This window comes from Sitophilus oryzae, unplaced genomic scaffold (genome assembly GCF_002938485.1).
Source record: "Sitophilus oryzae breed Bouriz unplaced genomic scaffold, Soryzae_2.0 scaffold_683_pilon_pilon, whole genome shotgun sequence".
In the NCBI taxonomy this organism is placed as follows: Eukaryota; Metazoa; Arthropoda; class Insecta; order Coleoptera; family Curculionidae; genus Sitophilus; species Sitophilus oryzae.
This window is the reverse complement of record NW_022147288.1, coordinates 176,048-192,457: the sequence shown is the minus strand read 5'-3', so window position 1 is coordinate 192,457 and position 16,410 is coordinate 176,048. Positions and strand designations below refer to the sequence as shown.

The following is a 16,410-nucleotide window of genomic DNA, read 5'->3' as shown; positions in this document are numbered from 1 at the left end:
AATACTAACAATTATGCTATGTACACACAAAGTGATGCTATCCATACAAAGTCGATTTTTTTTGTCCCTCCTTTGATCATTCTTTAATTTGTAGCTCCATTAGCACTTATAAATTCTGTTCATAATTAGAGAAGATATGATTAACCTTTCCTCCACAATATTCGCTTAGTTTACTCTCACCTTTATATGTACTGTTATTTAGTCAAATTATTTATAAAAGTCAACTCATTCTAAAACAAGTTCACAAAAGTTCACATATTCAGCACTAAACCGTTTTAGTTCTAACTATTCTTCACGCAACATCATGGAAACTGCGACTCTTTGAGTAATCTAGGAAACACAGCTCCGTGATATGAATGAGATCTCATTAGACGGATTATTCCTTTGTTCTGGCGGTGGATGAGATCTCATTAGACCTCCATTTTTGACAAATTTTTGTGAATTATAGGTATATCTTTGTTTTGCTGACTGTTAAGGGAATAAAGAAAAAACAAGGAAATATACAAAATAATTTTATTGTTTATCTTACCAATGCAAAAATATTTACGATTGTACATATTTATATTTTCTCATACAAACATGACTTCTGTACAATTATTAGCCTAATATCGAGAGATTACTAGCATTGAGCAATTTTTCATTTATTTATAGGATAAATATTATGCCCTATGTTCGAGCTAAAAAAGGAGTATGAAATAGTATCCATTACTTTGGTCAACACCAAGTCAACTTTCTTTACAAAAAACTAGCGTTGTTGCACACTACTACACGCTTTTAAATTTGATATTAATAGATTAAAATTTAAGGCCTTCGTCTTAGAACTATGTTGTTTTTGTAACTGACAACTTTAACAAGGGTTTAAAGCAGGGAGAGGATGTGATGTGTTGGTACCAGAGAAACAAACGAACGAGTAGCGACAGTAAGCGTCGGAACCTTTGACGTTTGATGTTCCAATTTTAGCCGCCGCGGATTTGAAGGTGATCATGACTAATACACTGCCGAAAACGTGAACTATGTCGAATACAATGTAAGAAACTTGAAGTGGACTCATAGAACACTTTATAATACATGGTTGAATGTATTTTTACCGATCATAGTCTTTGGGAAATGAAAACATAGATATCTTATCTCCTGGTCTTGTTAAACAAGGGCGATACGCACAACACGTTCCTGGCATTATTAATAATAATTATTAAAAACACAGCAAACAACAATTAACACGTTTCGCACTCAAATGTCAATATCATATTTTATTGTCTTTGCTACCTGACTAAATTCAGCCGGCTGATTGGTATCCTATGTTAACGTTGATCCTGTCTATTTCGCGCATGCGCTTGTAAATTTCGGAACCGAAGTGACGCTCCTCGTTGATTTGTTATACTCTGTTGGTACTGTGATTTAACTTAAACATTACAGTAACGACGGCAAATATATAATCAGATGAGATTTTCTACTTGGATTAGTGGTTGTGAAAGCATGACTAGTATATCTTTAAAACAAGTTTTCAAGGCAAAATATTTTACAGTATGCCCGCTAAATCCTTTTTCAACTAAATCTTGTCTAAACTAATTGTTCTATAGTCTATACAAATTAAAAAATTAAATCTTAACCTAAATATCACCTTGGTGTTACACAAAAGATGGGAACAAACTAAGTAGAAATTTAATTAGTTTATCTGTAGATTACCCAATCTTACTAAAAGCATATCAACATTATGAATGTTATTTTTTACTACTTATACCATTTCGTTACAATATTGCATCATGAGTAATCTACAATGAACTCAAAACCTAGACGATACTAACAGTTATGCTATGTACACACAAAGTTATGCTATCCATACAAAGCTGATTTCTTTTTGTCCCTCCTTTAATCATTCTTTAATTTGGAGCTCCATTAGCACTTCTAAATTCTGTTCATAATTAGAGAAGTTATGATGAACCTTTCTTCCACAATATTCGCTAAGCGATAAAGGTAAACTTAGTTTACTCTCACCTTTATATGTACTGTTATTTAGTCAAATTATTTATAAAAGTCAACTCATTCTAAAACAAGTTCACAAAAGTTCACACATTCAGCACTAAACCGTTTTAGTTCTAACTATTTTTCACGCAACATCATGGAAATTGCGACTCTTTGAGATATCTAGGAAACACAGCTCCGTGATGTGAATGAGATCTCATTAGATGGATTATTCCTTTGTTCTGGCGGTGGATGAGATCTCATTAGACCTCCATTTTTGACAAATTTTTGTGAATTATAGGTATATCTTTGTTTTGCTGACTGTTAAGGGAATAAAGAAAAAACAAGAGAAATATACAAAATAATTTTATTGTTTATCTTACCAATGCAAAAATATTTACGATTGTACATATTTATATTTTCTCATACAAACATGACTTCTGTACAATTATTAGCCTAATATCGAGAGATTACTAGCATTGAGCAATTTTTCATTTATTTATAGGATAAATATTATGCCCTATGTTCGAGCTAAAAAAGGAGTATGAAATAGTATCCATTACTTTGGTCAACACCAAGTCAACTTTCTTTACAAAAAACTAGCGTTGTTGCACACTACTACACGCTTTTAAATTGGATATTAATAGATTAAAATTTAAGGCCTTCGTCTTAGAACTATGTTGTTTTTGTAACTGACAACTTTAACAAGGGTTTAAAGCAGGGAGAGGATGTGATGTGTTGGTACCAGAGAAACAAACGAACGAGTAGCGACAGTAAGCGTCGGAACCTTTGATGTTTGATGTTCCAATTTTAGCCGCCGCGTATTTGAAGGTGATCCTGACTGATACACTACTGAAAACGTGAACTATGTCGAATACAATGTAAAAAACTTGAACTGGACTCATAGAACACTTTATAATACATGGTCGAATGTATTTACCGATCATAGTCTTTGGGAAATGAAAACATGGATTTCTTATCTCCTGGTCTTGTTAAACAAGGGCGATATGCACAACACGTTCCTGGCATTATTAATAATAATTATTAAAAACACAGCAAACAACAATTAACACGTTTCGCACTCAAATGTCAATATCATGTTTTATTGCCTTTGCTACCTGACTAAATTCGGCCGGCTGATTGGTATCCTATGTTAACGTTGATCCTGTCTATTACGCGCATGCGCTTGTAAATTTCGGAACCGAAGTGACGCTACTCGTTGATTTGTTATACCCTGTTGGTACTGTGATTTAACTTAAACATTACAGTAACGACGGCAAAGATATAATCAGATGAGATTTTCTACTTGGATTAGTGGTTGTGAAAGCATGACTAGTATATCTTTAAAACAAGTTTTCAAGGCAAAATATTTTACAGTATGCCCGCTAAATCCTTTTTCAACTAAATCTTGTCTAAACTAATTGTTCTATAGTCTATACAAATTAAAAAATTAAATCTTAACCTAAATATCACCTAATATTTCATCTTTCTTAGTGATGTTATACAAAAGATGGGAACAAACTAAGTAGACATTTCAGTAGTTTATCTGTAGATTACACAATCTTACTAAAAGCATATCAACATTATGAATGTGATTTTTTACTACTTATATCTTTTCGTTACAATATTGCATCATGAGTAATCTACAATGAACTCAAAACCTAGACAATACTAACAGTTATGCTATGTACACACAAAATTATGCTATCCATACAAAGTCGAAATTTTTTTGTCCCTTCTTTGATCATTCTTTAATTTGTAGCTCTATTAGCACTTCCAAATTCTGTTCATAACTAGAGCAGATATGATGAACCTTTCCTCCTCAATATTCGCTTAGCTTACTCTCACCTTTATATGTACTGTTATTTAGTCAAATTATTTATAAAAGTCAACTCATTCTAAAACAAATTCACAAAAGTTCACACATTCAGCACTAAACCGTTTTAGTTCTAACTATTTTTCACGCACCATCATGGAAACCGCGATTCTTTGAGATATCTAGGAAACACAGCTCCGTGATGCGAATGAGATCTCATTAGACCCCCATTAGACGGATGATTCCTTTGTTCTGGCGGTGAATACCTTCTTCTTTCGTACCTGATCTTTGGTTCTTCTGATCTGTAACCTCCACTTGGTCTCTCTAAATCCTCTTGTGATCTGTACATCTCCGTTCCGTAGATATCTATATGAGGACTTTTGTATTGGTACAAGTGTGCTTCGGATTTTCTGCGCAAGGCGTCTCTATATTTCCTTTCTATTTCTTGTGGCATATCTGGTTTTTTATTCGAATGCGTCGAAGATTCACTTGAGTTTTCTTCTGACGTTCCCAAACCCAGATCTTTATCCAAATCACCGAAACTTTTGAATGGTTTGTTGTTGTATCTTTCTATGGGTGTTAAGCTGGTGTTGCGCAAATTACTGCTTAAGTTGCTGCCGTTGAGCGTGAATTGTGGATGTGGTATACAGTAGGGATGAGGCAAGGACTTTTCTATGCTTGATAGCTTCACGTCTTCGTCGTCGTCGTCGTGACCTGTACAAGACCCTGGGCCGAAGAGCGACAAGAGAACTGGCAAGAGGAAGAGACCGTGCATCGCTCCTAAGAATACTACTAAGAAGATCATCTTGAAGAAGACGGAGAATATGTAGTTTTGGGCTAAGATGAGGGCTATCATGCCAAGTATAGTACTGACCGATCCTGAAACAAAAAAAAATATTGTTAACCTATTTATGTGCTACAAATTCCGAATACGCATTGTGAATGTATTAGTGAAGATTTACGTGCATCCGTCATGCGTCGTTCCTTCACTACAATTAGGTCACTTTTGAAATAAACCAATTACTAAGGGCTAGTAAAGGTTAGTTTTGGGTCGAGATGTAAGAAGTAGTGTAAAATGCATTTATAATGTACTGAACAAAGAGAGAATAGTAAAAACGTCGCCAAATGTATGAAATAAAGCGAGAGACTGTGCACATTGCTAAGTTGCCAATCAGTACTTAAAATTCTAGGGAAGGGTGTACATCATGCGTTCAGCTTCACGATTTAAATGCGTCTCTTTATACTTTATATATTTTCCCTATAGCTTGTACATTAAATACCGACCCAAAAGTAAGAGTTGCCAGCACGGTATGTAGATTGTGTGTTAGGGGGGATGTTAACCACCGCGACCTTATAGATTTATTGTGTTCCCCTTTTTTGACTTACAAGTCATCATACAGTCTCCGGGCTTTGTCAAAAGCCAGAATGGCCTTTCCGGAATTGCAGATATGTGCTTGCGGATTAAGCAAACGGATTCAAAAATGAATATGGAAGAAAGAGTCAGCATTTTGACATTTTTAAAGAAATTCTAGCAGTGAGTTTTACTGTTCAGTCCCAATAAATATCGAACTGCTCTCTGAAGTTTGAAAATACGATCAAACCTTGTTGCGCAGCAAGTGCTCCAGAATGGAAGGGCACAACGAAGATGCCATTCAAAAAGGGCATAATAGATCATTCTAGAAGTTGATAAGTTAAGTTCCTTAGAAACTGATCTTAGTGCAAAACAGGCAGCGCTTAATTTCTTTGATAAAGCTTCGATGTGCAAGTCCCATTTTAACGAGTTGTCTACAACAAGTCCTAAGAATTTCATAGAGTCCACGACGTCAATAGTGGTGTTATTAAGTACAAAAGGTTGTATAGTACTTTTATATGACAAAACTTTAGTTTTTGAAAGGTTGAGGCATAGGAGATTAGAATCGCACCAAGATTTAATGATCTGATAATAATAATGATCGATAAGGATATAGTATTATATAGTGCCGTAACATTGGGCCGTTCCAAGTGAAACTAGTATCGTCCGCAAAGAGGCAGATTTTACCGCTAATGTCTAGAATTGCACTGTCGTTGATAAACACCAGAAACAAAATAGGGCCAAGTACTGAACCCTGAGGGACACCACATTCTATAGGTTTAGTTTACAAGAAGACAGACGTATCAATCCTCACAAGCTGCCTTCTGTTGTCAAGATATGACTTAAGCCATTCGACCGGCACTCCCCTGGATCCATAGTATTGCAATTTGTTAATTAACATATTATGATTTACACAGTCGAAAGCCTTAGAGAAATCACAGAAAATTGTAGCTGTAGAGTGATGGTTATTCAGGCTAGAGTAAACATTATTAAACATTATTAAAACATCATTTGTGCAACTGTTACTTAGAAATCCAAATTGATGGGTAGTAAGTACTTTATATTTAAGGAGAAAAGATAGAAGCCTTTTTTAACCATTAGATAATGTGGGCAGGAGAGCAGTTGGGCGATAGTTCGAAGCTTGATCTTTATCTCCTCCTTTATACAGAGGAATAATTATTGCTGTCTTAAGGCAGTTTGGTACTCCTTTTTGGAATGACTCGTTAATTAAAGTAGTAAGATAGATTAACGTAGATTAACGTGCATTCCGGAAGTTCAGAGATTTTGAGAGTAAGCCCATCAGTCCCAGATGAGGATTTGTTTTTAATACTTTTAATTGTACTATGGAGCTTATCTACTGCTACGTGCGTGAAGAAGAAACTGTGTAAATTCTCATTTGCTTTAGGGATTGCTGATATGAAAGTGAATCATGGGAAGGAGTTATGGTGTTCACTAAATTTTTAGCCACATTAACAAAGTAAGTGTTTAAATCTTCAGGTGGGAATTAAAGACTGTGCCAGACGAAGAAGTCTTATTCCTTAAGTCATTTACAATAGCCTAAGTCACCTTAGCAACATTACCGGATTTGGCTAGCCTCCCATTATAATAAATCCTTGGCAGCGTAATTGAATAGTTAGAGTGATTTTCGGAATTCATTTTGTAAGGGGGTAAAACTGGAGGTGAAAAGTTGTATAACTTTTATGTAAAATCCGTTCTAGGTCTAGGAATACGAAATTTTGCAGAGAGTGTGCCTTAAGTGAGGAAAGGGAATACTCAGAAGCGAATTTTGGACATTCATTTCCTAAGAAATAAGGGATGAAAATTAGTACAAAAATTTGTTAAAATTGCTTTGAGAAGCATGAAATTCTGAGCAGACGTTCCTTATGTAACGCAATTTAGTGCTAAGAAACAATTTTTGGAAATTCACCCTCTAAGGGTGTGAAATGAGGGGTGAATTTTTGTAGTGGAAAAATTGCATTGCAAGAAAGGTATTTTTTAACATTCTATGTTTATGATGGGATACAGTTTTTGGTGGGCGACATGGTCGCCCATGTATTATTAAGAATCTTACAAAAACTCGACCCATGAAAGTTAAATAAACTACTTACCTTGAAATATTGGCAATCCTAAAGCGTATAAAGCTTCGCTCATTTTGTCTTTGGCTTTCTTGGCTGGCGACGACATGTAGGCATAACAAATGTGGGCAGTGAAATCAACGCTGAATCCGATGCACATGATCAAGTTGATCATGGAGATCGAATCGAGATTTACGCCCCATAGGGCCATATAACCGACCACTCCTGCTTCAATGGAGATGATGCTGAAGGCCACCCAGAATGCGCAGAAGATGTTTGGTATAAAGATGAACGAGACCAGCATCATAACAGCGCCGCCTATGATGATGTTTTGAATGGATAGTGGTCGGACTAATTCAAACTGAAACAAAACAATAAGTATTTTAATGTATTCTGTTTGGTGAAAATTTTAAAGGAATTATGATTGTTTTACGAAATATTTCTGGAAATATTTCAGAAGTAAGCTCAAATATAAGCTCGTGTTATAAAAATTAGTTCTGGGTTAACAATAAAAAACAAACAACCAATCACGGCGCGTCTTGATCTATTTCAGGAAACGTGGGAACTAATTTATATAACACGGACTTATATTTATCGTACTATTTTGTGAAATAGCAGGAAGCACTCAAGGTCAAACGTTGTGATGGCTTTAGAAAAATGAGTAAACATGGAGCATGAATAAATATAATTAATTTGTAGCGAAGTGTAATGTAATACCACTATATTAAACTGATATGAAAAATCAAAAACAGCGCATTTAGAAAACAGTTACCGATGATAGATTAAATTGGCTATTCCTCTAAGGTTACACAAAAATATTTAGTAAAAAATGTCTATACCTATGTGGCGGATTCTCTTTCCAAAAAAATCCTGTATGGGTATTTCGCCACTACACTGCAAGAAAATCTACAAAATAAAATAATTATTTTTTGTAAACACTTCTGCGTTATGGTTAAACCAGGGGCGGGAAAGTGAAATAGCAAAAGCGGTTCCACCGTTTCCACGGAAATCTCAAATAAAATAGTTCCAGCCCTAGCCACTAGGTGGTAGTACAATTAATTTTTAGGTTAAGAAGTTGCTACTAGTTATTGCCAGATGGCGTTAAATTAGAATTTTTTTGTAGTTTCCATAGTTTCCAACGGCCATTGTCATATTATTGTCAAATTCTCAAAAAATATTGTCGTTGTCATAGCGCCAATCATAATATTATCAAATAACTGATTATCAAAATGTTTTTCGAACTATAATTTGTTATATGTGTTTTAATTAGACAATTCCTTTTGTTTGTGGCCCTAAAAATATAATGTAAGTCTTTTATTTTTGCCATCATTTAATAAAACCAAAAAGTTTCAAACTTTTCTGTATGATTATTGCCTTTTACGTATGTTATGTTTATTTATCTTGTATCTATTGTTCTTTAAAATCAAAGAAGCGACTGCCATACTTCATTACTGCCATGCATCTGTAGATGTTAGTAATGTATGGCAGTCGCTTCTTTGATTTTAAAGAACAATAGATACAACAAGATAAATAAACATAACATACGTAAAATTTAAAAATAATCCTACAGAAAGTTTGGGGATTTTTGGTTTTACCTTATTAAGTAATTGTTATCAGGTAGTAATTGTTGTCATTTTAACAGAACGTCAACGGTTTCTTGTAACCGTATCCAGGGGGTGACAGTAAACCGGAAAATTGGAAACAGTTCTGGCGCAGTCCTACCCAGGCAGAAAGCATGGCCTTCTAGACTGTCCTAGACAAAAATCTGAATATTTCTATATGATTTCTGTCAATTTCTGTTACGGAACATTTTTATGCACGTCGGCGTCCTCTTCTTTTGTCTGTGTGTCAGCGATGTGTCAACTCCCGAGGCCTCTGGCAAGGTCGAGCGCCATTTTAATTTTTGCCGTTTAGATTTGATTGGAAGTTTGTTTATGATATTTCGGCTGAAGTACAAAGATGTTTTTTGATATAAAGTTCCTTGTTAACACTTTAATAAAGTATATATGATATTAATTACATAAAGAAAATGATGAAATCGACGTTTCTGCGTGTAGTAGGTATGGGCCATATTATATGTAAAAATAGGTAATATATTAACTGTTTTTATATTTTTTTAGCTTTAGATCCAAGGATCTTGGGATATTCTTTGCCAAGGATTTTTCCGTATCTCTACTTTTTTAAAGACTGATCGGAGATTTTGAGCAATTGAAAGCAAGTTACACAAGGTAAATTATTATTATTGAAATATTATTAGCCTACATTAATTATCTACAAGATGAACAGAAATGCGTAATTACATATCACATAGGTACCTATTATGTATTTTCATAGCAATAATGCTATGTATGTAGATTATTTTTTTGTAGATTATTTTTAAAATACAAATGAGGTATTAGATGTATTTGTATCATATTTTCTATTCATTTTATTTTCATTCAAGTCCTGTTTGATTTAATTCACAAAAGTCTTATGTACCTATATTTATGTTTTTTTACATATTTTTTTTGGTTCCAGGTTTTGCGTGGGTTCCTGTTGTCTTTTTCCTGCTTCCAGTTAGTTAGTTTTACGCCCGTGAAGCTGTGAAGACATTTATTTATCTTCATGTTTCTGTAAGTCAGTGCACTGTTACTTTACTAATTCACTTTAACACAGCATCTCTGATGTTATTTAAATATTTTGATATTGATACAGTAGTTTATGTGTTTATAGCTCTTTAATTGTGTTGATTTGCATATTTACATTGTTCTAAATTCCAAATAAATATTTTTGAGTAAATTTTTTGTATTATCATTAACTACTAGAAAGAGTAAAAAGTATATTAACCCTGATTTAAACCTCCTGAACAGCCCGCCATTAAAAACCGGAAACGGAAATAAATTTCATAAAATTGAAATTGTCATGTCTATGTCATTGTCTATGTCATGTCAAATGTCCCAGCCGCCATATCTGAAAATTAGTTACCCAGGCAGCCACGCTGTTTCCATAATTTAACATTGACTTGACACTTCTTCTTGTATTTATTATTTTATGGACGTATCTGTTTTAAAAAAGTAAAGTGTTCTCGAATAGTTGAATTTAAATATTTTAAATAGCTTTTTCTTTATTCTTTGTAATTTTTTTTGCTTCCGACGACGGAAAGAGATAACTTTCCGAAACGTTAAGAATTTTTTTTTTGCTTCGTTAGGCAAATTTGTATTACCGTAAACATAACTTCTGACAAGCAGCGTCCGTTTAGGTTTAACCTAGGGGTTTAACGCAGAAGTGTTTACAAAAAATAATAATTTTATTTTGTAGATTTTCTTGCAGTGTAGTGGCGAAATACCCATACAGGATTTTTTTAGTGTTAATCACATTGTCTAACATTATTAATTACAATATTAAAAAAAATATATTTCCAAAACTTAAAATCGTAAAACTGCAGCGCAATACGCACTGACTAACTGTACTGGCGTTCCGCCTTTTATAATTATTATAATCCACGGTGTTAAACTATTCAAAAAATCGTCTAATTACTTCTTATTTTTGAATGGATTTAGATCAAACCATGTTATTATTATTTATAAAAGTATCTTTGACTGACATCGGGTCAATCAATAATTTTCCCAATCAGCTCGATATATTGATGATAATGCCAGTATTACTCGTCAAGCTATACTCCTGTTATATTAATCAATTAAGGCCGCGTAAATAAACATAATAATTTTATGTACTAATCCATTATAATAAAATTAAATAATAAACATATTGTAGTTATATTCCTGCAGATTGAGTGTGAAAAATGTTATTTTTAAATTATCTACTATACATATTATAAACGCGTGTTCAAATATTAATAAAAAAACTTGTGGAATATATATCAACATTAAACGAGATGTAATTAACGAAATATCATCGTAACAACAGCTATTTTAGAAACGTCTAGGTTTACTTATTTCATTGAGATTTAAGAAAAAAAGTCCTTTGCCTCGGGTACAAATAGCGCCACGTTTCGGAAATAGCTCAAAACGAAACAAAATTGAACGAGGCAACAAGAAACGCCAGAAAAAAACCCACGCCCTCCTCATGAGTAGTTTTCGGGCGCTTTTAAGAATCGAAAGGAATCGAAAAAAGAATTTGTAGCGTTTTAACATATCATATTTTGTTCCTTGGCGAAAAGATGACATTCTAGTAGTGGTAGTAGTTGCATCTTTTTGGACAACGTAAATTAAACAGTCCTCTGTCTTTTTGTACCTTTAATTTAATTTTGGCAATTTTTCGGTTGGTTCCTTTTAATAAACATAGAGTCCAAGACTCCCTAGGTACATAATATTTTCCGAAGAATAAGTATGGAAATCAAGTTTATTAAAAATTGAATTATATTTACTCCATTCTCTGGTAAAAGTATTGCTTAACATTGAAACTTACCTGATCGAAGAACACGAAATATGGATGGAATACTGTAGCATTCAATGGTGAATCTTTACAGATTTTTCTTAAGGCCCTGACCATTTCTTTCTCGTGTTCTGTTCCGGATATGTTCACTGCCTGTATTAAGAATCTCATTGCGATTATATTTTCTTCCTTTTCGTCAAATTTAACGTCCAGGGAATATGGACTTGAGGGCGCAAGCCACAGCTGTAAGAAAATTAAGTTAATTTTATTAAGTTTATCTATGCGAATAAAAACTAAATGGTTGATTAAACTAAAAATTGGTTGGTAACATATTACTTAAGAGACTATTACCACAGATTATACAGATTATAATCTTTGTTTTTTCTTTATTGTTTTTCGTGGTTCCAATTTTCGGAATCGGGTACTAGTTTGCGCACATAGCACGCCCACTTATGGCCTCTAAAATTGTGCACAGCGCTTGACCGGCACAGTTATTAGAGAGATATCGCAAAACCGAATAGCGTCATGCAGTATTTACGCGTACCTTATCATGGTTACGATATGCGCGAGTCAATTTTTAACGCAAAGCCCGCTAATAACGCTACCGCCTGACGTAATTTGCGGATCAATTACACCAAGCGCTATTTCTAAATAACGTTCAAAAATTGCTTAAATGGGCATGTGCGGGTATTTGACAACAGGGGCCGGTCGGCGCACAGTGGGGTATTTGACACCGATAGTTGTGATTCTAAAAAAAAGAAAGAAAAGTCACTGTTCCGGTGTTTCACGGTCAATGCCACTAATGCCAGTAGTAATATCGCAACTAATACTACTAATGCTACGGATGATCTGCGACCAATGCCCATACCACTAAAGCCGGTACTAATGCCAACTTGTGCTATACTGCTAATGGCACTATGCGATCGCTTTGTACACAACAATGCCATCGCAGTTTACACCTCGCATTAGTATATCACTGATTTGCAAATTAGAGGAAACCAAGAATGTTTTTCTCATTTTATCAGCAAAATCGCAAAAAGTCGCAGTATTTTATTTTACTGTATGAAAGCCCAATGTTTACTAAGTAAAACGTCTATAGACAATATGCTGAATTCTTCGAAATGCGCAACTAAATCTCTAAGTAATAATAAAAATGTCACAAATTTAATCAAATTTTCTGAACGCCTAACTTTAGTTGCAAAAAAAAATCGTTAGTATAGAGAATATCAAAATAAATAATATGTTTTTGTAGAATACATACCTTCAGCTTGCTGAGCCATTTTCAATCAAAACAATAATATAAACGTAAAAGAAGCACAAGAACAACAACAATTTATAATTTTAAACATAAAATTTAGCCATTTACCTCTTATCTGTAAGAAGTACATGCCCTAGTCACTCAATGGTAATTTTATGGAACTACAAATTTAGTTTCTTCCGCATCGCCAGACGGCGCAAAAGACATTAAAGTACAGATTTCTAATTTATATATGAAGATGACTACCATCTATGGTCTAGTTTTGGTCTAGTTGTCAAAATGTTGGTGATCCGTCAAGTTATTTTAAACAATAATTATTAATTCAGATATTCCTGATTTGCCGGAAAGTTCGGTGATTTGTGTTTATAGTTTGTGTTTTTATTAGTTTGTGCATTTTGATATTTACAATCGACCATCATTTTCGTGAGATAATAAACTTTTTTTAGCAAAGACCTTTTAGACAGCTTAGATGAATAATATATTTATGAACGAAATAAAAAAAAAGTTTAATCATAAATAAGTAAGTACATAGTTGGTAATATAGTACTTTAACAATTAGTAGTCTATAATATTTTTATTATAATATTATAATTTATTTGTTAAATCAAAAAAATAGGCGCTATGTACTCTATGTTGGTGTTTAAAATGTATGTCCATAATTTTATTTTTAGTTTTGAATATGTTATACTTCTAATGATCTAATAAAACATAAAATATAGTAAACGAGTCTCTATTTATTATTTTATATTTTACAAGGAATAATTTTGCGCTTGAATAACGTTACCGTTTTAGTTAGCGTTAATAAGTAACGGAACGGTAAAATTATGTTATGCCAAAACTCCCCATTAGTTTCTTCCGGATCACCAGGTGGCTCTAAATGACGGACTTATTTGTTTTATATCAGTGTCCAATCTATCTCTAGTACGTGACATTAGTCTATGGAGAAGTAACAACTTTGACGTTTCGTTGAAACGAAATGAATGCAACTAAACACACCCATAGCAACGCCATTCATGGCAGACATGATTTAACTTATCATTTACCTTTTTTTGGGAAATCTTAAACACATTTGCTTTTTCGAATTTCGATCACCCTTTTCATGCCAATACTCGGCCTGTGCGGCGAGATCTTTTATTTTAGGTTATGTTTGAATTGTTTTGAATTACTACTTTACTTTTATTAGGTAGTTTGATATTTAAGTAGCTGGGATTAGTTTTAATTAAATAAATATGGCTCAAAATATGGTTTCCACCTCTTCCAATATTAGAGAATCTATAAAGAGGCTTAGGTTTACAGCAGATGACGACTTAGCCCTTCTAAGAGAATTTGTTGCTTGTTGCTCTAAACCCACTGGCAGACGTTGAACAATAAAGCACTGGAAATAAGCACTTTAGCCCTTTAGTTTTAAAATACCTAGTAAACAAAACAATTTCAAAGTTTTAAATTCAAAGTTAGGTTAAGTTTAAATAGCGGACGCGACGCGAACAGAATGCGTTCCGATCCGATAACTATAAATGAAGAGAATTAATACCACCTCACGTAAAGGAAATAACACCTGGCCTTATTAACGTCCATGCACGCTATTCGGTTTAGCGATCAGTGGTGGCCAAAAGTATGGAAACTTTTTTAATTTGTCATTTATGCTGAGAAATTAAAATATGAAATAAAACGACTTATATATAATCGTGACCTACAAATAATTTCCTATATATATATATATATATATATATATATATATATATATATATATATATATATATATATATATATATATATATATATATATATATATATATATATATATATATATATATATATATATATATATATATATATATATATATATATATAAAGCAGGGGAGTCCTACAGCTTCTGCCGCATCCCGCATTTCGACCTCCATATTGCTCGATTTTGCCATTCTTCCTGGTTAATAGCTCTGTCTCTCATGTACTGGTCTACTCCATCTAATCACGTAGTTGTAGGTCTTCCTCTTTTCCTTCTGCTTTGGGGACGATACTCCATTGCCCTTTTTGGCCATCTTTCCCCTCCCATTCTTTTTACGTGCCCATACCATAGTAGCTGTCTCGATTCGATGTTGTCGGTGCTGGTATATATTCACCTTGTTCTTTGCCTGATCTCCTCATATCTAATGTGTTCCATCCTTGATATGCGACATGCTCTTCTGAGAAAGTCCATCTCCACTGACTCGACCATCCTTCTTTCTTTTGCTGTAAATTGCCAGCATTCGGCACCGTATGTTAAAATTGGATCTACGATTGCTTTTGTAAATTCTTATCTTTGTTTGGATGGATGTTTTATTTGACCACAGGAGAGGGTTTAAAAGACCGATTACTTTCTTACCTTGTTGAACTCTACTATGTATATCTTTCTTGGAGTTCCTTACTTCAGATATAATACTTCCTAAATATTTATATTCGCTACATCTTTTAATTTCATGTATGTGTAGTTCAGGATTTTCAGTTTGTTCTTCTCTTACTTTCAGGTATTCGGTTTTTGTGAGGTTGATATTGAGTCCCCATCTGTCGTATTCTTCCTCAAGTTTCCTGAACATATAGTCGGCATCCTCCTCACAACCTGCAACAATAACTTGGTCGTCTGCAAAGAACAAGGTCGATAGACAGTGGTTGTCAATCTCTATTCCCATAGCTCTACTCTTCCTTCTCCAGTTTTTCAATGCCTCCTGGATATATATTTTAAATAAGGTAGGTGATAAACTGCACCCCTGTCTAAGTCCTTTAGATGTCAGGAAGGATTCCGATAGGAACTTCCCCTGTCTGATCATACTTTTTGGATTTTTGTACATATTCCAGATTGCATTGATATATGTTTTACTCACATTTGCCTCAACCAAGATTTCAAATAATTTCTTCAAAGGCACCATGTCATAGGCTTTCTCTAAATCTATAAATACCAGATGCGTGTCCAAATTTCGAGCTCTCCTTTTTTCAATTATTTGTTGTAACACAAATATGTTGTCTATACAAGAACGCCCAGCGCGGAAACCACCTTTGTTCTTCTATTTCTTCAAACAAGCCATACAACCTTCCCATTGAGCTTGTCAAACTAATGCCTCTGTAGTTGCTACATCTTTTTTTGTCTCCTTTCTTAAAGATAGAGCTGATGTACGCCAGGTTCCAGTCTTCAGGAATGTTTTCATTTTTTATCAGGCATCTGTTGAAGATATCAGCTAGTATTTCCAATAATATATCGGGTCCATGCTTTATTAGCTCAATGAAAATGTTTCCCGGCCCCGCAGCTTTTCCATTTTTTGAGTTCTTCAATGGTTTCTTTATCTCGTTTACACTTATTTCATTTACATCAATAATTTCCTACAAAACCTAATACATTTAAATAAAAAATTACAGCTATCAAAAAATATATAAAAAATTATGAATATTTTCTTGGTCAAAAGTATGGAAACTTAAGAAGAATGTTTATTAAAATTCAAGATAATATAAAAATTACTAATATTTAGTGGAATATCCCTTTTTTTATATATCCCTTTTGAATTAATTACTTCTCTACATCTTCGTGGCATCGAATCGATCAATC

At 33.7% G+C, this 16,410-nt stretch overlaps 1 protein-coding gene across 4 annotated transcripts in view; it reads right to left on the bottom strand.

The window, feature by feature from the left end:
* Positions 1-1,121: 1,121 nt before the first annotated feature.
* LOC115888096 (patched domain-containing protein 3) overlaps positions 1,122-16,410 on the bottom strand; it is a 52,368-nt gene continuing 37,079 nt past the window's right edge. For 2 of the 4 annotated variants that reach the window (XM_030907671.1, XM_030907672.1), the window contains exons 11-13: positions 11,612-11,821; positions 7,238-7,565; positions 2,316-4,657 (exon numbers count right to left, since the gene is read on the bottom strand). In XM_030907671.1, coding sequence (XP_030763531.1) covers positions 3,933-4,657; positions 7,238-7,565; positions 11,612-11,821 — 1,263 coding nt within the window. In that variant the 3' untranslated portion in view covers positions 2,316-3,932. Of the gene's footprint in view, positions 1,622-1,656; positions 1,791-2,315; positions 4,658-7,237; positions 7,566-11,611; positions 11,822-16,410 lie in introns of those variants that run through there. The other 2 variants (XR_004051210.1, XR_004051211.1) reach the window with 2 other exon arrangements.